The sequence below is a fragment of the Xenopus laevis genome, chromosome 8S (assembly GCF_017654675.1).
Source record: "Xenopus laevis strain J_2021 chromosome 8S, Xenopus_laevis_v10.1, whole genome shotgun sequence".
NCBI classification, from domain to species: Eukaryota; Metazoa; Chordata; class Amphibia; order Anura; family Pipidae; genus Xenopus; species Xenopus laevis.
Window position 1 is genome coordinate 10,590,908 of NC_054386.1, and position 22,642 is coordinate 10,613,549.

Sequence of the window (22,642 nt, forward strand, 5' to 3'; positions counted from 1 at the left end):
CGATATTTTCTGAAAACGATCTTTCCAAGAAAGATAATTCGTTTCAATACACATGTAGCGCTGAATCGTCAGATATACTGGTATAAACAATAGAATTCTACCTGTATCAGCACTAAACAGTGGCCAATGTTTGGGTGCCGTTAAAGGCACCCGATCCAAATTTTCATCCTGGGTCAATCGAGGAGCTGACCGATATCCAAGTCTTCTGCCAATATCGGTCAGCATACATGCACCGAATGTCGTACAAATATTTGTTTCCTACAATAGAATCTGTGAGTGTATGGCCACCTTAACACTTATACCAATAAATATAGTCAATAAATGCAGTATTCCAATAAAATGCTCCATTCCACTGTGGCCCATACATATAAAGGCACATAAAGGTAGGAAACAAGGAGTTAACAGAAAATAAAGATTTTAAAAGAAGAAAGTTTAGTGTAGGGGTTTAATGCACCACTATATCTGTTTTATAATAATTATTCTGTCAGCGTAAGGAAAGCAAATTGTCAGTATCTTAGTAAATACGTCTATTCCTGTAAGTGCTACACCGTTACTTGAATAGAGACCCTCTTTAGCAGAAAAAAAATAAATTTGACATAAAAATTCCTCGGCACACGCTAAGGTAGTCAGGAAATAGAAAATAAGATGCTCTGCAGCATACTCACAGAAAAGGATGTGTTTTAATGCCAGGAGATGATAAATTACCTTAAGTAGCACATTAATGGCAGAGATTGAACATAATCCAACTCCTTTCCAGTGTCATCATAACAGCTTTCAAACATCATTTGTACTATTCCAACATTAAATTTAATAACATCCAGAGAGACCACAGGAAAAAAAAACTGCAGCTAAAAGGAGCAACCTGCATTGGCTCATTGCTTTTAAAGGTTGAGTTTACCTAAGCAGATGGAACAGTTTGATGTTTCCAGCACATCAATACACAGAGAGGGTAATTTGCTCAATTATATTTATCAATTATGGTAGATTGTGCAAGGGCTGCAATGCCATTAAGTATGTAAAATAGTGTTTAACCTCAGAAAACATGGGCAATGTAATGTCACAGTGTACTAGAGGAGACAGAAAAAGTGTTTTGCTTGTATTGTTCCCACCTTCTATGGTGCTTTTGGAACAGGCTGCAGGAACAGGAACTAAAGTCTTAAATATAATAATGGTAGAAATGCTGTATTTTGTATACTAAACATAATCTTACTGCACCACAAGCCTAATTAAACAAATGATTTATGCTTTCAAAGTTGTCCGTAGGGGGCTGTCATCTTGTAACTTTATTAAACATCTTTGCGAGACCAAGACTGTGCACATGCTCAGTGTGGTCTGGGCTTCAATTTGGAGGTTAAGCTTAGGGGTCGTCATAAATTATCAAAACAGCACAAGTCAAATAATATCTGCCAGAAGCCGATACAGCAAGACTGATTGATTAATAAGAATATGCAGACTGCACTGGGTTTGCGGATACTAATCTCTCCCCAGTCGTCCGCTGCTTTATAGGGAAACAAACAAAGTGGCTTGAGGTCAGGGAAGTAAGGTGGGGGGAGGTCCCCCCTAATCAGTTTCCCTGCGAGCAGTTAGGGACCGTCTGAAGTTTCCTATCTGCAGCTGTCAGAGCAAGTAAAATGAAGGGGGGATTTCACTGCATACAGTCAGGTTTATTATAAAAATTATACACATTTTTTAATTAAAGTATATTAGATATAGGTTTCTTTTTCATTAAAAGTAAAAATGGGATTTTATTTTTTTGCCGTTACATCCCCTTTAATGTCCCAACTGTTAGAGATCAACTAGAACAAGACTCTCTAACTGGAGACCAAGAGATGAAATGCAGCCCTTCAAGGCATTTTTACAGTCCCACAAAAGGAGTTTTTGTTCATGGCCTGACATTTTCATTATCGAGCCAATTAAGACACTTAAGCAATGCCTGGAAGACAAAAACTGTAGCTCTAATTGCATGACAGCACATATGATTCTGATATGTATAGGAATCCAACCTATATAGAACATGGTTGGGTAATTTTAAAGGATCACCCAATTCTGCTGACTGAGTCATCCTTTCTAAATATGGAAATCCATAAAACGTACACTGTGGGTACATGAAGTCAGAAGAAGCTATAGTACCCCTTTTACAATATTTTCTTGCTTTATATGTTTTGCCTTTATACAGGATAAGTCTTGTATGTATATAATGTATAGACCAGTGTTCCCCAACCAGTGACTCCCAAGCAACATCGTACACCAACCCCTTGGATGTTGCTCCCATGGGCCTCAAAGCAGGTGCTTATTTTTGAATTCCTAGTTTGGAGGCAAGTTTTGGCTGCACAAAAACCAGGAGTACTCCCAAACAGAGCCTCCTTTATAATAACAGTCCACAAATAACCAACTACAGCCCTTATTTGATACCCCTGGAACTATTTTCATGCTTGTATTGCTCTCCAATTTTTTTTTAGATTTGAATGTGATTCAAGGGTAACAAAGGTTGGAGGACACCTGTATAGACATTTCAGTGATCAATAAAATAAGAATTCATAGGCAGAATAATGTATGAGCTTCAAGCTTGAATACATACAAAGTCTGGGCACCCTTATTTTGGGGTCACTTTGGGCAATACCAAATATTAATGAAAGACGTTTACCTTTCCAATGCCTGGGTTGTCCTTGACTTTAGACACGGCTCTCATTAGACATGGAGGTGCAGGTGGCGGACAAAGCTGGAGGATGCCACTGAAGTTGGTGGTATATGCGGAATACTCTTGCGAATGAGGAAGAGGAGGATGATACTTCTTGCGCTTTGAGGACAAATTGAGCTTCTGTGCTGCTCTGTATACAATAAAAGGGAAAACAATGTTACCAGGCGTTCAGGATAAGTAAGATTAATGGAACAGATGTTTCTTGTCATCCCTGCCTATTTAACAAACAAGTCGATTCAGTCTAATCAGATTTCACACGGAGACCAACAGGAGACATATAGATGTTGATGGGGAGTGAAATATAATGTCAATTTTCTGAAGGCAGAGTTAGGAATTATGATGTAACTTTTTCGCAGCTTTAACAGCTTGACAGCCGAGTCAGACTGCGGAATTTTAACTGATGCCATAAAACTCGTGTAATGGTCCCCAAAATACCAGAACACCAGATGGGCTGCTTGGAGATAACAGTAACAGAGATATTGTACATGTTTTCAGTACTATAAGAATACACATTGGCATAAATATGACCAGGACACTGGCATACAAAAAAGTCTACTTTAGCTATATTTTTAATTTGATCTATAAATATATATATATATATATATATATATATATATATATACAGTATTTCTACTTCCCCCTGTACCTGTGAAGCTTTCTGTACTGGCCACCATGTTAACCTGCTCTAATAAAGATCTTATCAGAAAAACTTGAACAAAAGATAAGAATATTTTTTCAGTGGCTGATCCAAATACCTGCAGAACAATTATCACAAGGGATGAGACATCTCTGGTAGTGCTGTGACTGTATGCTCTGTAATTAGCAGTGATAATTTGCATGGACACTTGTTATCACCACGTTATACACGGTGTCGGACAGGGATGCCTGGGGCCCACCAGAAATCTATGGCCACAGGCCCACTCTCCAAACTATTTTTCCTTTGTTTGTCATTCAATTTTAACGACTTCTCCTCAAATATTATCATCAGTCTCCTCCTCAATTTCTTCTCTTTATTTTTATATAGAAATGGGGCAATTGATGTTGTATAGGCATACAAGGCAAATGGTTGGGCGAGCAGAAGGGCCCACTGACACTTGGGCCCACCGGGAGTTTTCTTCCTGGTATTAGAAGGGCCGACTGACACTTGGGCCCACCGGGAGTTTTCTTCCTGGTATTAGAAGGGCCGACTGACACTTGGGCCCACCGGGAGTTTTCTTCCTGGTATTAGAAGGGCCGACTGACACTTGGGCCCACCGGGAGTTTTCTTCCTGGTATTAGAAGGGCCCACTGACACTTGGGCCCATCGGGAGTTTTCTTCCTGGTATTAGAAGGGCCCACTGACACTTGGGCCCACCGGGAGTTTTCTTCCTGGTATTAGAAGGGCCCACTGACACTTGGGCCCACCAGGAGTTTTCTTCCTGGTATTAGAAGGGCCCACTGACACTTGGGCCCACCGGGAGTTTTCTTCCTGGTATTAGAAGGGCCCACTGACACTTGGGCCCACCGGGAGTTTTCCTGGTATTAGAAGGGCCCACTGACACTTGGGCCCACCGGGAGTTTTCCTGGTATTAGAAGGGCCCACTGACACTTGGGCCCACTGGGAGTTTTCCTGGTATTAGAAGGGCCCACTGACACTTGGGCCCACTGGGAGTTTTCCTGGTATTAGAAGGGCCCACTGACACTTGGGCCCACTGGGAGTTTTCCTGGTATCCCTGTGGGCAAGTCCGACACTGGTTATGCAGATATATTAGCTAAACATTCAGGAGGAATGCTTTTTTTCTTTCCAGTCTCAGTTGCACAATAATCCAGCTATACAGGAAGCCAGCAGTGTGTAAAATGCATAAAAGGCCTCAATCGATACAACCATTTTTGTATGCACTTTCCACAATGGCTTCTGTAATGGTAGCAAGACTCATAGTAACATAGTAAGTAAGGTTGAAAAAAGACACACGTCCATCAAGTTCGACCTATTTCTTTTTTTTTTATATCTGCCTAGCTGCCAGTTGATCCAGAGGAAGGCAAAAAAAAACCATCTGAAGCCTCTCCAATTTGCCTCTGTGCGCCACTTAAAATATAAATGTTAGAAAAATGTTTTAGAATGGTTAAAAAAGGAGGAAATGTATTATTAGTGGTATACGATTTGAAAACAATTCATTTTGTAAACGTGAACAAGTTCTCATTCATTGTTCCAGTATGTCTATTTAGAATAGAGTCATCAAACTTCATCTTTTTGGCAAGAATCCTTGGGGCTGGCTGCATCATCAAGAGGGCCTCGACTTAGCCAGCTGTGTTTTAGAACATGTAACTGATCAAATCTGTAGACTTCAGTTTTCATTTAGGATAAACAGAGGCGTGTGCAATTTATTTGCCACCAACCAACCATGGCCCCAATTGTCAGATAATTATTAGCACATACCCCCCTCAATTCACCTAGAATTCTCAGCCCCTGCTTGTGCTTGTTCATATTGAGCGTGCAGCTAAGCTAAAGTTTATCCACTGTTGTAACTGTCCCAAACTGCTGAGTTGAACAAAGAAAGCACTGGCCATTATTTATACTCTCAGCACAAAGGTCACCAGAGAATAGACTCAAAAGCACAACAACATGTTTAAGTGTCTCACATTATTGTGTGTACTTTCCTGGCACATCTCATTCAGCTCCAGACATTTCCTTTGCTCAGGAGTGGAAAACATAGTTGAATCTGACACTTAAGAACGGATTAGGAGAAGGAAATTTCCTACTTTTTTCCACGGGTCTTCTGCCTCTAACACAATAAGAAGTCACTCCTGTGCTATTCTTTGTGCCAATTAAATAAACTTCTGTTGTGCTCCCTTTGTTAGTATTCCGCAAAAAGATTAACTTTAATCCAGTCAAATTTGTGCTGCTCTGAGACACAAATACTCAAGAACTATTCCTTACCCCCTTTTGTTATTCTCAACCAAATTACTGTCTCAAAATTAGGCTTCCCTACTTCCAAAAGGAGTATTACCAAGGCGGTTATTTATCAAAGTCCGATTTTATCTCAACATTTTCTGCTACAAACTCCGATCAAATCTGCTCTGGTTTTTTACACTTACATTTTCCCTAAAATTTGCTATGCAGGAAAAAAATCAGATTTTCACGATTTTTTCTGATTTTCATCCCGAAAACTTTTTCTTTTTTGCCCGAAAACTTCGGGGTATTGCACAAAACACAGCGCAAAAAAATCATTGGGACTTCTCCCATTGACTTATATGCAACCTCAACAGGTCTGAGATGCCGGATTTTCTGATTCTAACTTTTCCATCTTTGGGGTTTGATGAATTTCAAAAAATTCATGATTTTTGAAAGGTTAGATTTTATTTAAAAAAAAACACTAATGTTTCAGGATTTTTGCATTCGGAGTTTAGTAAATAACCCCCCAAGTGTTGTCCTTATTTTGGGGGGATGATATTCTGATATAACACATTTTGCTGGATTATGCTAAAACCTAGGGTGTTATTTACTAAACTCCAAATGCCAAAAACGCCCAAAAATTGTGTTTTTTAGAATAAAATTTTTAGTAGAAAAAAAAACCACACATTTTTCGGAATATATTATACCCCTGAGGATGGAAAAAGTCTGAATCCGAAAATCCGGCATATCAGAACTGCCGAGGTTGCATATACAGTTAGGACCATGAATCTTTGGACAGAGACAACTTTTTTCTAATTTTGGTTCTGTACATGACCACAATGAATTTTAAATGAAACAACTCTGCAGTTGAACTCTTTTTGATGAGTGAAAGCATTTGACTGATAATGTGAAGAAACTGTACAGAATATAGGAGCATTTCAGTATCTTATAACTGTTGTCTAAATGGGGGAAGAATAAATCATAGATATAGGCCAAAAGATTATGTGCAGATGAGGGGCTAAAAAACTGCAAAGTCAGCCCAGAAGATAACCACTCAATGTCCTGATGTCTTCTGAATGTGGCTGGAACGTTTAGCTAATTCCCAAACAGTTTAAGGGTAAGGCCATACTGGGCGTTTTGGGGAGATTTGGTCACCTGGTGACTAATCGCCTCGTCTTTGCGGCGACCAATCTCCCCAAATGCCTGCCCTCACCCTGCGCTGGCTAAAATGAAAAACCGCTGGCGCTAATCGCACGCGGTGATTCGTTTTACGAACCGCCACTTGTGGCCTAACCCAACGGGTCAGTCTCTAAACCCTAAGGGTCAGTCCACACGAGCAGATTCGGGGAGATTAGTCACCCCAGCGACAAATCGCCTCCTCTTCAGGGCGACAATCTCCCCGACAATTCTCCCTGCCTTCCGCCTGCTATAATGATAAAACGCCAGCGCCGATGCACGTGCGGCGCTTCGATTTCCGAAGTCGCCCGAAGTTTCCTTGTGAGTGAGTATAATAGTCATACAGCATGGACTACAGAAAATGCTACAAAAAACAATAATATTTATACATAGCAAATAAATACAATACAGAGCTATGGAATTCAATGATGTGGTGTAACAACTTGCAAAAAAGAATCAATATTTGTCCATTGCATAGTTACATGGCAGCCCCAGATATAGTAATGCCATTGAATCAGTGTCCTTTTATTATTTTATTATTAAAGAACAGTACACTTTAATTTAAATGTTCTTATCTTTCCCTATTGGCTTAAAAATGTATCTGAAATCAGAGGTACATTTTAATGGGTTGTGGTAATTGAGCAGAGCTAATAATGATCTTGCTGGAAATTACAATTATTATCTAGAAAACAGAAAAAAACAATCGCGGTGCACAATGAAAAAAGGTCAAGCTGTCATTTTCTAGGAGAGATTTTTTTACTTGTATGAAAATAATATTTGTCATGGCTCTCGGGAAGACAGGGGAAACTTACATGGCATTTAATTCACAGCGGCTCAAACCGAGTGTCTGTACTGAATTGTTTTAGTTCGGCCTTAACATTTATTACACAGAGGTTAGAGAGTTGCTTGCTGTTTCTCACAAACAATAAATACTGTACAACAAGCTGACAAACCGTCTGTCAGCAAGCAGAGAATTCAATGATGGCTTTGTTATGCGCACCTTTGCTAGTGCCAGGATACAGTAGTTCATGTAAGACATTTACATGCTATTACTTTAAATAGCTAATGCTATAATTAAATGGACAATGCTAATATATTCATGTATTTATAAAGCACAAACATACACAGTGGCAAACATAATACCAGGGGTCCCCAACCTTTTTTACCCATGAGCCACATTCAAAAATTAAAACAGTTGGGGAGCAACACAGGCATGCAAAAAGTTCCTGGGGTGCCAAATAAGGGCTGTGATTGGCAATTTGGTGGCCCCTATGGCAGCCTGGCAGTATACAGGAGGCTCTATTTGGCAGTACACCTTTTTTTTATGCAACCAAAAATTTACTCCAAGTCTGGAATTCAAAAATAAGCACCTGCTTTGAGGCCACTGGGAGCAACATCCAAGGGGTTGGAGAGCAACATGTTGTTCACGAGCTACTGGTTGGGGATCACTGAGTCTATTGAATCTTGTCTAGTCTGCTTTTCCCCAGTATTTTTGGACACATGTTTTTAGTCAGATTGACCTTGGCCTTGGCAGAGCCCATATGTGGAGATCTATTGTGATGATACCGTCATTCATGAGCAGCACTCTTGCCTTGTGAGTCAGTTTAGAAGCTCTCTGTTACTAACATAAGAGCAGTTTAGCATTGGTGCAGTGACTTAGAGCAGCCAATCAGAGATCTGCCTTCATTCTTCTTACTGCACCGGACAGATCAAAGCTAATTTATGATTGGTAATTGGTGCAGCAACACAGAACAGTAAATCCACCAGAGTTGGTAAATGAGTGTGTACCTGCTCTATTGAGTTCAAAATCTATTGGAGGTGTGTAATAAAAGTAATTATTGAAAATATTTGCAATCGGAACTTATTTACATTTTGAGAAGTGTTGGCACCAGTGAATATCGGGTTCTTAATGAAAATCATTTTTTTTCTACTCGAAACACACTACCTTGAATAAAGTTTAAAAAAGGGTATAAACAATTAAAACTGGTAGTTAATAACTGTCTTGTGAAGAATATTACATTGTGAAATGTAAATTTCTGTTTGATTTAGTCATTTCAATTTGTCATTTTTTACTGCATTTTTTTCATCAAGTTTCTCTTTCTAACTTTTCTTTTGGTTGAGGACCCTGTTTGAGTTCCAGCACTTGCTTAAAGCCTCCCTTGGCTCAGAACCAGCTTTTGCTGTTGCAGCCATAGTTTCGTATCAACAGTAGAGAGTATCTTGAACAGCAAATAAGTTCACTCAAAACTCACCCTTATAAGCCTTCAAGCAGTGCTTCCAGGAAGTATCAAGTTTAAAAAAATGCATTTTTCTTCTATTCTCCCTTTCTTCTTCCCCAAATCTCACCCTAACTGGGATCTGCAGCCACTGCTCTGAGCCCCCTAGGCGGGCAGCCACACTGTTGTAGCTCTTTCTAGGTCAGGGGTGTCCAAACTTTTGGCTTCCCTGGGCCACATTGGAACACTAACGCTAGCTTTTGATTTATTTTATTGTAAAAGTAAAAGAAAAGAGGGTATCATAAACCTAGTGAGGATTTTGACATTGTGTTTGAGAAACTAATGTATCAATATCTGGTTGAATGGAAGTAGTTGCAGTTCTCAGTGAATTCTCAAGGTGCTCATCAGATAATTTGGTTCTAATTTTACTCTTAGGGGCCGATTCACAAAGGGTCGAATATCGAGGGTTAATTAACCCTCGATATTCGATTGGGAATTAAAATCCTTCGACTTCGAATATCGAAGTCGAAGGATTTTAGCGCAAATAGTGCAAATAGTGCGATCGAACGATCAAAGGATTATTCCTTTGATCGAACGATAAAATCCTTCGAATCGAACGATTCAAAGGATTTTAATCCAACGATCGAAGGAATATCCTTCGATCAAAAAAAGTTAGCCAAGCTTATGGGGACCTTCCCCATAGGCTAACACCTAGCTTTTAGGTGGCAAACTAGGGGGTCGAAGTTTTTTCTTAAAGAGACAGTACTTCGACTATCGAATGGTCGAATGGTCGAACGATTTTTAGTTCGAATAGTTCAATTCAAAGTCGTAGTCGAAGGTCGTAGTAGCCCATTCGATGGTCGAAGTAGCCGAAAAAACACTTCGAAATTCGAAGTTTTTTTACTTCGAATCCTTCACTCGAAGTTAGTGAATCGGGCCCTTTAGTGTGTTCATTCTGGAAAAAGGTTGCTCAACATATGTAGGCGCTGCATATATCCCTATTATAGCGGGCGATACCACTGAAGAATGCTTACCTGCCTTTGTAAGTAACCGTACGCTCACTTGTTAACTGCTTTTTCTGCTCTAGGAAGCCACACACCGCACACCCCATGTCAAATTTAAACCACACATGAACACAATTAGCGAACGCGTGACATTGCAACCACCCACCCCTTCTTCCCACAGTGTATATATTGTATGCTCATACTTGCTGCGATAATCTGCTAAAGGCTAAATTATGCCAGAGAGGCAGTAAAAGGCAGTTCTGTTTTGGAAATTCCAAGACAATAAAACGAAAGTACGTGTGAATGAGCATTCTTTCTGGATGGGAAGAAAATGAATGCTTTACAGCACTGCTAACGATGGCCATTCAGTTTTATGAGTCTTGCGGGGTATCTGAGCTGCGTGCCCTAATAAATACACTTCTGTTTCAGCATGATCGCAAATTAAATCCTCTCTTCATAACAAAAAAATGAAGGAATTTGTTATGATTAACTGGGGCTTTGACTGTAAAGAAAGACACACACGGCCTTCAGATGTTGTGAACTAGTGTTCCCAACTTCCCAGGATCCTTGGACAGGTGAGTGTTGTACTTTTCAACAAATTGAGGGCTGGGAGTTCCTTCAACTGGAATAGTCCTCATAGCAATGTAACTACAGTATACATTACTGCTAAAAAATGGGGATAGTCTGTATACTTTGGCCTAAAAAGCAGTAGAGCCACAGCCTTGCTGTGTGCACAGAGTATACCTTCTGTCTGTATGTTTGTGAATATTTATAAGCAAAGTGTGCCTTGCTACTTCATAGACTGCTACACATAGAAAGATATTGCTGTTGCTTTATTTATCTATGCAAAATAGTTAGGGTTCAACCAGTGGCGTAACTAGTTGTTACTGGGCCCCATAGCAAATTCATTTTAGGGCCCCAAAATATTTATAAGTTGGCCTATTTTACCAAGATATATTAAAATTGCTAATTAATTAGGGTCTCACTGGGCCCTCTACACTCCTGGGCCCCCCTGCAACCGCAGGGTCTGCTTCCTCTATAGTTACGCCCCTGGGTTCAACTATCCAAGGCCAAGGTCTGCTTCCCCAATAGTTACAACCCTATAGACTATATACCATATCAAATTAATTCAGGATAAGTTAATTTTCCCTATGTTATGTCCACCACAATAGCCATGATCCTGGCTTTCAGGGTTTTAATAATTAGTATTTGTTTAGTTGTAAGCTAACATGCCACAGGGTTTGTTACCCAGATAAAATTGGGTTAAAGAGCTCTGTCACCACCTCTTTGATTGCTTTCTAGATTTGCTCTCACTGTCAATTCCACTCTCGACCTGCACCATCTGTTAAAAAAAAATCTCTAATAGGTCACAGTTTGCAAAAATTTATGAATGTCCTGGTGACAGTTCAGAAACTTATGTGATTCCCTCTTTCCAATTAATGGCACTACAGAATAGGATTTTATGACTTTTCCCCTTAGTTTTAAAACCTACTGACTGCTTTTTATTTAACTCTTCTCCACTTTAATGGAAGTTGTCTTTTATGGCTCCCCTGAGATTCGTCTCCTTGCGGCTCAGTGTCAGCGCAAGAAATAAAACAAACTTATAACATATCCCGAGGCACTCAAATATAAAGTGAGAAAAGATAGTCTCCAACCTGAGCCATTATTATTTTTCCAGACTGCCCAGTAACAATAACAGTAAACAAAATAGCAGCTTAGGGAATTGATCCGATGCCGCTGGGGCAGGGAAGTGAAGATCCTAGAACTACTTAAGATCTGATCAGACCTTAATTTATTTTAAATTAAACATACATCTAGAGAAAAGGATGGCCCTTTGGGTTCCACAACTAGGGGCAAATTTACTTAAGGTCGAATAGCAAGGGTTAATTAACCCTCGATATTCGACTGCTGAATTGAAATCCTTCGACTTCGAATATCAAAGTCAAAGGATTTACCGCAAATACTTTGATCGTTCGATCGAAGGAAAAATCCTTCGATCGAACGATTAAATCCTTCGAATTGAACGATTCAAAGGATTTTAATCCATCGATCAAAGGATATTCCTTCGCTCAGAAAATTGTAAGGAAGCCTATGGGGACCTTCCCCATAGGCTAACATTGGCTTCGGTAGGTTTTAGGTGGCGAACTAGGGGGGTCGAAGAATTTTTTAAAGAGACAGTACTTCGACTATCGAATGGTCGAATAGCCAAACGATTTTTAGTTCGAATCGTTCAATTCGAAGTTGTAGTAGTAATCGAAGGTCAAAGTAGCCAATTCGATGGTCGAAGTAGCCATTTTTGACCATTTGAAATTCGAAGTATTTTTTCTTCTATTCCTTCACTCGAGCTAAGTAAATGGGCCCCTAAGTGTGAAACATGGTGCTCTGATTCAAAGAATCATGGTCCCGTTCGCTAGTGAATTAGCGTCTGTTAGTGAATTGGCGATGCCCCTGCGGGTGGCAACGCTGGCGAAAAGTCACTAGCGTTAGCAACTTTGCCCTTTAGTGAATCTGCCCCTATGTTCTATAGTTAATTCCCAAAGCAAAAATAAGGTACATGTAAACTTTGTAGGGTCAATAAAAAGCTTTACAAAATGAGTAAAAAAATAAAAATAAAAAAAAGCTTTAGAAGCCAGGGTCAATGTTTCACTTTTTTTTATTTACAACTTTATGACTACAGGCTTTAAAAACCTTATTTAATCCTTACTAAGACTGAAGCAAAGATCAAATAATTTAAGCAATAGATAAATATTTAAATGATCAACATGACAAAATACTGAGATGGCTGAATTTGTCTAAATGTATGTATTATGTTGGCCCAATATAACGACTGGGGAAGTAATTAATCATCGGAAACAAGAATTCTCGGTCTCTCTCATTAATCATGTTGTGGCTGGTGATGGCACCCACTGATTATTTATTTACCCAACCACTGATGCATTTCCAAGCGAAAAATGGGAAATTTTTAACAGCTCACTTTGTTCAGTCAGAGGTAGGTGCTTTTCTGGTGACAGCCAAGCAAATGAAAACAAGACATTTTATTAGAACTAATCATCATCTATTACCAAAGTGTAAGACTTGCCCTTTTTTAGAAGGGCAAACGAACTTTGATATTTCAAGGAGATGATTAACACATGGGGTACTCAGCACCCACTCTGCTACAGTGACTCTTACACAGGTAAAGATGACAGTTGTATGACATCTTGTAATATCTCCTAGGCAAGCTAATAAAGTAAAATCCAGCGCTAATGCATTTTAATAAGATTTTCTTTTGGTGACCTGGGGGGCTTGTGGAGTTGTGTATGAGTCTGCCTTTATAGAGCTATTTCATTTGGACTCCATTGTTTTAGTGATATACTATTTAGAGACATTTTAAAAAAATTTTGGGCCAGTGTGCTTTTTCATGTAGGAGGTTGCACTAACCTGGCGTAAGAGTTGAGCAATTAGTGTCACAGAAGATTGTTTAATTAATTGGCACATTAATTGACTTCATCTTATCCTTGTTCTTATAGCTGTAACTCGTAAAAAAAATATCAAAAAGGTTAATTGGCTCCTGAAATTGTCCATAGTGTGTGTGAATCTGATGATCACATTGTGTAAAGGTGGCCGAGTCGGCAGCTTATTGGCCCGTGTATGGGGCCCTCCAACGGACTTCTCCGATCGATATCTGACTTGCCAGATGTCGATTGGACAAGACTAAAAATCCCATCGGAACGCGGCCGCATCTGTTCGTTGATGCGGTCCCGCCATCCAACCTCCCGTTTACCCTTCGCTATGATCAGATCGTTGGGCCCTAGGGCCCACGATCAGATCAGCCCGATATCGCCCACCTCAAGGTGATAATAATATTAGAGATTTCATATTTAACAGTTAGCATGTATTTTGCAGTAGGCATTAATGATTCAGTGGGGCGTTAGAGTCCAGGGCTGCTGTTGATCTCTAACATCCCACAGAGCAGAATGGCAGCTCAAAGCAGCTGAACACATTCTGAAGGCCTGACATTTATGCTCCTTGACAAAAATTTTCCTGGTGTTTAGGATGAATGAGGAAAATATCTAAAGGTGGCCATACACGGGCAGATAAAGCTGCCGATATCGGTCGTTTGGACCGATTTGACAGCTTACCTGCACGTGTATGGGAGTTTCCGACGGGTCTTCCCGATCGATATCTGGCCACGATATCGATCGGGAAGGTTGGATCTTTACCCGACCGACCCGTCGGAGCCGCTTGGCGCATCGTAATTCGATCGTTCGGCCAATTACCCCCGATATAGCCACGCAGTTTGGTGGCATATCGGGGAAAGATCCGCTCGTTTGGCGATGTCGCCAAACGAGCGGATCTTGGACTCTATGGCCACCTTTAGAATCTGCCACATTGCCTGCCATACTATAACTTATAGACACCTAGTTATGTAACAAAAATATCCAAAGTTCCAAAAAATGGAGGGAATAATAATCGTGATTGCTTCTCAAAACACCACCACTCGTGGTGTAATAAGACAAATTGAAGAAATAGAGAAGCAGGACGAAATGCAGAACTTGCTGCTAGTGTTTTATTGGCACAACATGTTTCGAGCTTACCGCTCTTTGTCAAGTTTGTTTCACTTGTAAGCTCGAAACATGTTGTGCCAATTAAACACTAGCAGCAAGTTCTGCATTTCGTCCTGCTTCTCTATTTCTTCAATTTGACGTAGTCATGTAAACCATTCATTCCAAGGTGCAGTATTGTTTTGTATACTACAGGAAAATAGCAACGGAAGCAGTGAAGCTAAAGGAAAAACAAAACTACATTAGATATGTAACTCGTCTGGCATCCAAATCCATTATTAGCTGAATGCTTCTTTAATAAACATACATATATACAAGTCTTTGGCTACTCAATCATAGAGCTTGTTGTTCTGCGGAATTGGTGATCGTTTATGTTTACAGCAGCAATTCAATTGAGTGTTACTTGGTGATTAAGCAGGAATCTTTACATTTACATAATTAGCCTGTCTCAATTTCACCGCTCCTGTTCTGAAGGATTATTAGGCACCAGTTCCCTTCTTTCCCTAAAGAAGCAATCAAAATTGGAGGTTCCATATGCAGCTCATTAAAGAATAGGGTTCGGCTGATAACACAGTTACAAGAGTAATAAAGTGGAAGCATCTCAATGAGGGAAGGATTTCCTAGATAAACCATGGATGGCAGATTGCAAAATACCCCCAAAAATAAACACGTCTGTTTAACGAGATCAAATGCCATCTGCCTACCACATTCTGATCCTCCAGCAGGCGTCTAGTAAGTGAAGATAACAGGCTTTATAGTCACATATGGTTTGGTTATTTCATGCCTATCATCAGCATTCTCTCCAATAAAAAAAGACAATCTGGAAACTCATTTTATGTGGATTCTTTTATCTTTAAAAATAATCTACACAATACACGAAAAAAAAAGCTTTCTGCACTCCCAATACCACACAGAGGTCATACTTGGGAATGACCAGATTTATGGTATCCCTGTCCCTCTCAAGATTTCTGTGCCATTTTTTCAAGGCATTTGGTAGAGTGGCATGGCAGAGCCCATGAATGCCCATGTTTAATCAGCCTAGTTAGCCAACACCAGTCAATGGACTTCAGGAGAACCTGAAGATCAGCCAAGTATGGTTTAGCCAATGAGAGAATAGTGGGTAGAGACCACTTGAAGCCCCTCTTGCTTTTCAGAGAAATCTGTGCAGCACCCACTATGGAAATCAGAGGGGCTTTAAGTCCTAAAATCACAACACATTGAATTAATGTCAGGGAGTGGCTGCATTGCCCTGTTAACTTTAGAGGAAGTCATCTGAACAAAGATACGCTATCATGGTTTCCTTTTAATCTGTGAAATCATGTATGACTGCATAAAAAAAAAAAAAAACTTACATAAATATTTGGGGAAGTTTATATAGGGGCAGATTTACATAGGGTCGAATATCGAGGGTTAATTAACCCTCGATATTCGACTGCCGAATGTAAATCCTTTGACTTTGAATATTGAAGTCGAAGGATTTACCGCAAATAGTTCGATCGAAAGAAAAATTATTTGATTCGAAGGATTTTCATTGTTCGATTCAAAGGATTTTTCTGCTACCTAAAAAACATTAGAAAGCCTATGGGGACCGTTCCCATAGGCTAACATTCCTCTTTGGTGCCGTGATTACTGCTTTATTTCCAGTGCAGCTTGTATCGGTGTATCTAGTTACTGGAGACATGTCCAGCCCGTGGGTTACAGTCCACAGGGATCTTAGTTTTGTGGCGTTTGGACTGTCTGGGGATTACATTCATTCATTTTTATTAAATTGTTTTATTTAATTTACTCACTGTCGTTCAGGGCCGGAACTAGGGGTAGGCAGGGTAGGCGGCTGCCTAGGGCGCCATTAGTGAGGGGCGCACATTAAAAAGGATGTTTTGGTTTTTTTTCCATTTTCTTTTCGTTTTTCTTTTTTTTTTTTTTAAGCGATTATTTATTTGTTTTGACCGTTCACCGTTTTTATGGCACTCAGGCCTGTGGTAAAACCTCCCGCCTCCTTCCGCCTCCTTCCAGCACTTCCGCCCACCCTCTCCCTCTTGTCGGCAACTTAGTACTGCTGGTGGTGCAGCGCCAGCGCGTCTTACACGTATGCACGTCAGCGACGTCACTGACTCCGACGCGGGAGAGAGCTGGTGGATGGGCGCATTGGTGTGGCTCAGTGCTCGCAGCCTTGCAGTCTGTTTGCAGGCACTGAAGATTGGATTCTGTTCTGTGAAGGTTCCTGCTGCTGACACAGCCAGGTACAGATTTGGGGCCATATTTTTTAATAATGCTGCTAGGCTGGCACAGGTACATAGATATGTTTGGGGGCCACATGATCTAATTTATTTTTGGCTGCTGCTGGCACAGGTAAAGATTGGGGCCAGGGGCAGTAGATGGCTGCTGGTACAGGGGAGGCAGTATGATGGCTGACTGTTGGCACAGTTACAGGGGGGCAGTATGATGGATGGCTGCTGTTACGGGGGCAGTATTATGGCTGCTGGTACTGGGGGCAGTATGATGGCTGCTGGAGGGGGGGCAGTATTATATCTGGCTGTTGGCACAGTTACAGGGGGCCAGCTTATTGCACTATTCTCATAGGAGTTGTGTTAAAAGTAAAATGTTGTGGACATTTCATTATTGGTGTTAAGTGAACCCTTTAGTTGCACTTTGTTTAACAGGATCCAATTATCCTACTGTTTTGTTTTTCTGACATTTACCTTATTTTTGTTAATATTTTATATATATATATATATATATATATATATATATATATATATATATATAGATATATATATGAAAACTCTTTCATTCATTAATGTGTTGTCCACTTTCTTGCTTTCTTTATTTAAATATTCATGGTAAGGTGGAAAATTGTAATGCTCTATCGGGGGGGCGCTAATTGTAGCTCTTGCCTAGGGTGCCAAACTACCTTGGCCCGGCCCTGCTGTCATTTTTCATCTGCTCATAGGTATACAAAAAATGGGCAGGCATTAAGGTACAGGGCATTTATTTCAGGATCTCAGAACCTTTGGCCTATTCCTTAGAGCTAAACCAGACTGAATTCAAACCGTAAAGTTTACTTAACTGACATTTTTTATATATAATGAAATTATTTTTAAATTATTCTTAAATTTTAATATGTAGATTAGAGTATGGAATTGGTTCAATATTTTTCCTGATAAAAACTGATTCTGTGTTGGAGTCAACCAGACCCGTGCTCAACCTCAACCTGCTGACCTGCAACCCATCCCATACCTGCCATTCCACTATACTCCTTACTCAGACCCACTAACCAACCCGCAAAGGCTGGGAACTGGGGGTAGGCAGGAGAGATACATGCCTAGGGTGCAAAGCTTGGGGGACACCAGGCATGTACCTTCCATATCGCCTAACCCTAGTCCAGCAGTGTTACTTGATTAATAGGGCCAAGCAAGCACCGCTGTTGCGCACCTATGCGCAAATGCTCACTAGCGCATGGATGCATGCTCGTTTGCACATGCTTGTGCTCCCCCACATGTGCACGTGTGGCAGGGGCAGAGGGAGTGACGCAGGCGGCCAGGTTGCCTGGGCCCAGCCAATTTGGGCAACTAATTTTATGCCCAGGTGGGTTTTGAAAGTACAAAGGTACGGATTCGGGCTGAATTGTACTTTGGAAACCAGCCAAAGTTATTTCTTGCCCTAATGCGCCAAGCCTGCATCTCCCAATGCATGTTGGATGATGTAGTTTTTGTTTACCAATTTGCCAACTGCCAAGTTCAATGTAGGACTACAATAAACTGCATGCAATTCTGTAGAATTCAGAAGTTACCAGATTTTGGGCTCTGTACCCCAGTCTCCTGTCACTCTTAAGAATTCCCACATTTTTTGGTGACTTTCCTCAATTTCAGACAATTTTGGGGCAAAAATCTGCTGGCCAACAAAATGTCTAGAGGTTGACCTGTTTTACCTATATTTATTGAAATGTTATATGTATTAGGGCTTTATGGGTCCCACTATACCTCCTGGTATCCCCTCTGTAGTTACGCCCCTGGAGACGGGCAAATCCTCATGGAAAAAATTTGAAAAAACAATATTTTCATATATATTCATTTCTTTTTTAGAATTTTTTTCACTGCATATATTGTGCTATTTTTTGGCTACTTTTGAAGTGCCTCTTGGTTAGTTTTGGGCTGGTTTTGTAGCTGACTTTGACTGTTTTTGAAGTTAGACCTGGCAACCTGGGGAGCCTGGCTGGCCTGGCCCGGCACTGACCTGACCCATGGGCCTGCACAACCGGAAGTGACATCACTGTGGTCAGGAAGTGCCGTCACTCTGGAGGCAAGTCAACCAAGACAAGGGAAAAAAAAATCCTAGATGGGAGGGAGGTATAGACCCTCAGCTGAACCAGATACCCAGGCGGGGTACCCATGGACCTCCTGCATGGTTTGTGAAGCGGTATCTTTCTACCCAAAACCCAATTACTTTGTGAGTATTCCGCAAATACCTGACCCTCTGCAGATCTCTATTCTGAGTATCCCTAAATTTGATAATGCAAGACAAATTCAGTTTCCATAAATATTTAAAAGCATACTGAGTGTAAAACTCTTCTACACAACACCGGTAATAAATGATATGAGACAACTGAGAACACCAATGGTACTTCGCTTCCATGCAATTTAATCCAATGCAGCATATTCCTTAACATTTCATACTGAAGGGAAATTGAAGCCTGTCCATTAAAAGGTCTCTGCAGACTGAGGGCAGGTGCTTCACTCAAGTGGATGGAACATGAAAAAATAGCTGTGAGGCGAGGAAGGCAAGATGAATGCTGCATCGGTAATGAGTGGCAGACAAAGCTTTCTGGAATTCATAAAGAGGTGTGAATGCAAAGACATTTCTTATTGCTAGTACACCTGATCTGATTCATCTGATACCATGGAATGATATAGATGATTAGCAAGTTAAAGTGTTTATCTATGTGGCTCTGAAACCCTTTTTTTTTTTTTTTTGGCTTTGCACAAAAAGAGCACTTGTGCCAGAAGGAAACATTTGGCCTCCCTAGTGTTAGATTTTAGGCACAATTTATTGGAACTAATTGAAGACTGTGATGCGCTGAACAACACACGTTATTCATTTAGAAGTTGTGGCTGCTATTGCTGCATATATCCCAGTGTTTCATTAGTACCGTATTGCTTCAATACCTTAATCATATGCTCAGTCACAACACATTCAGCACACTGAGTCATTCAAAGCTGTTTCTCTACGCCTGCAGCTGATAAAGTGTTTGCAGTATGACTAAACTTTAATTATTGACTCTGTTTTATGGCCAATGTAATGGCCAAATGCCTAACAGGAGACGTTCATAGGATAGTGACCCCCAGATTATGTATAACATTACTGTTCATTAGTAAATAATGAAATGCTTTAACCCACAGCCAGTGAGAGCGTTCATACAGTCCTGTCATTTTAATCGATCTACTCTTTAGGGTAGGACTCCACGAGCGATTTCGTAACGATCTGATGCGCTGCAACAAAAATAAGGTAGGAGATAGAATTGTCGCATCGTGTCGCAGCGCTGATCTGACACGGTCCGACGTGACACGACTGTCGGATACAGATGATGCCAGTGGCGTAACTACTCACCGGCAGGCCCTGGTATAGGATGAGCACCTGGGCCCCCCTGTCGGGCCCTCCCCCCTATGAATCACGTGCGCTGTAAAATCTCCACCCAACCACCCACGATATCCATTATCGTGGCTCCGCTGGGCCCCAAGAGGGTGCGGACCCAGGTGCCATCGCACCTCCTGCACCCCTGGTAGTTACGCCACTGGACGATGCATCTGCATCCGACAGTCGTGTCATGTCAGATCAACGCTGCGACACTGCAAAACCATGCGACCCCAATGCGACAATTCTATCTCCTAACTTATTCTTATCCTTATTCTCCTACCTCTATTCCTTATTCTGCGTTTTGTCGCAGCAAGTCGGATCGCAACAAAATCGCTCGTGGATAGAGATGTCGCGAACTGTTCGCCGGCGAACTTGTTCGCGCGAACATCGGGTGTTCGCGCTCGCCGGAAGTTCGCGAACGTCGCGCGACGTTCGCCATTTTGGGTTCGCCATTGTTGGCGCTTTTTTTTGCCCTCTCACCCCAGACCAGCAGGTACATGGCAGCCAATCAGGAAGCTCTCCCCTGGACCACTCCCCTTCCCTATAAAAACCGAAGCCCTGCAGCGTTTTTTCACTCTGCCTGTGTGTGCTGAAGAGATAGTGTAGGGAGAGAGCTGCTGCCTGTTAGTGATTTCAGGGACAGTTGAAAGTTTGCTGGCTAGTAATCGTTTTGATACTGCTCTGTTATTGGAGGGACAGAAGTCTGCAGGGGTTTGAGGACATTTTAGCTTAGGTAGCTTTGCTGGCTAGTAATCTACCTTCTACTGCAGTGCTCTGTATGTAGCTGCAGTGGGCAGCTGTCCTGCTTCTGATCTCATCTGCTGACTGCTGCAATAACAGTAGTCCTTGTAAGGACTGCTTTTATTTATTTTTTTGTTGTTTTACTACTACTACTACTACTACTACTATAAGAGCCCAGTGCTATTAGTCTAGCAGTGTTGGGGAGTGGGACTGGTGTGCTAATCTGCTGCTCCTAGTAGTTCAGCAGCACCAACTTTAATTTTTTTTTTTTAATATTCATTTTTTTTTTATTTTACTTTTTTTTATTTTACTACCGCTGTAGTAGTGTATAAGTTGACCTTTTAGGCATTATTTGCCCTGTAGGCATTATTTGCACACTGTTTTCTTCAACCCGCCATCGAGCTGTGTGACCTTGTTCCCATTCTGTCTAAATATCCATAATATTACCGTCTCCAGAAAAAACACCGGAGTCACTTTTTTCAAGCAGCATTCATATATTTTACGTAATCCGTATCCACCGCTGTAGTAGTGTATACGTTGGCCTTGTAGGCATTATTTGCACACTGTTTTCTTCAACCCGCCATCGAGCTGTGTGACCTTGTTCCCATTCTGTCTAAATATCCATAATATTACCGTCTCCAGAAAAAACACCGGAGTCACTTTTTTCAAGCAGCATTCACATATTTTACGTAATCCGTATCCACCGCTGTAGTAGTGTATACGTTGGCCTTGTAGGCATTATTTGCACACTGTTTTCTTCAACCCGCCATCGAGCTGTGTGACCTTGTTCCCATTCTGTCTAAATATCCATAATATTACCGTCTCCAGAAAAAACACCGGAGTCACTTTTTTCAAGCAGCCATAATATATTTTACGTAATCCGTATCCACCGCTGTAGTAGTGTATACGTTGGCCTTGTAGGCATTATTTGCACACTGTTTTCTTCAACCCGCCATCGAGCTGTGTGACCTTGTTCCCATTCTGTCTAAATATCCATAATATTACCGTCTCCAGAAAAAACACCGGAGTCACTTTTTTCAAGCAGCATTCACATATTTTACGTAATCCGTATCCACCGCTGTAGTAGTGTATACGTTGGCCTTGTAGGCATTATTTGCACACTGTTTTCTTCAACCCGCCATCGAGCTGTGTGACCTTGTTCCCATTCTGTCTAAATATCCATAATATTACCGTCTCCAGAAAAAACACCGGAGTCACTTTTTTCAAGCAGCATTCATATATTTTACGTAATCCGTATCCACCGCTGTAGTAGTGTATACGTTGGCCTTGTAGGCATTATTTGCACACTGTTTTCTTCAACCCGCCATCGAGCTGTGTGACCTTGTTCCCATTCTGTCTAAATATCCATAATATTACCGTCTCCAGAAAAAACACCGGAGTCACTTTTTTCAAGCAGCATTCACATATTTTACGTAATCCGTATCCACCGCTGTAGTAGTGTATACGTTGGCCTTGTAGGCATTATTTGCACACTGTTTTCTTCAACCCGCCATCGAGCTGTGTGACCTTGTTCCCATTCTGTCTAAATATCCATAATATTACCGTCTCCAGAAAAAACACCGGAGTCACTTTTTTCAAGCAGCATTCATATATTTTACGTAATCCGTATCCACCGCTGTAGTAGTGTATACGTTGGCCTTGTAGGCATTATTTGCACACTGTTTTCTTCAACCCGCCATCGAGCTGTGTGACCTTGTTCCCATTCTGTCTAAATATCCATAATATTACCGTCTCCAGAA

At 41.0% G+C, this 22,642-nt stretch overlaps 1 protein-coding gene across 3 annotated transcripts in view; it reads right to left on the minus strand.

Moving 5' to 3' along the window:
- kif26a.S (kinesin family member 26A S homeolog) overlaps positions 1–22,642 on the minus strand; it is a 131,565-nt gene that overhangs the window by 34,916 nt on the left and 74,007 nt on the right. For all 3 annotated transcript variants that reach the window (XM_018232311.2, XM_018232310.2, XM_041575360.1), the window contains one exon: positions 2,645–2,828. In XM_018232311.2, coding sequence (XP_018087800.1) covers positions 2,645–2,828 — 184 coding nt within the window. The remainder of the gene's footprint in view (positions 1–2,644; positions 2,829–22,642) is intronic.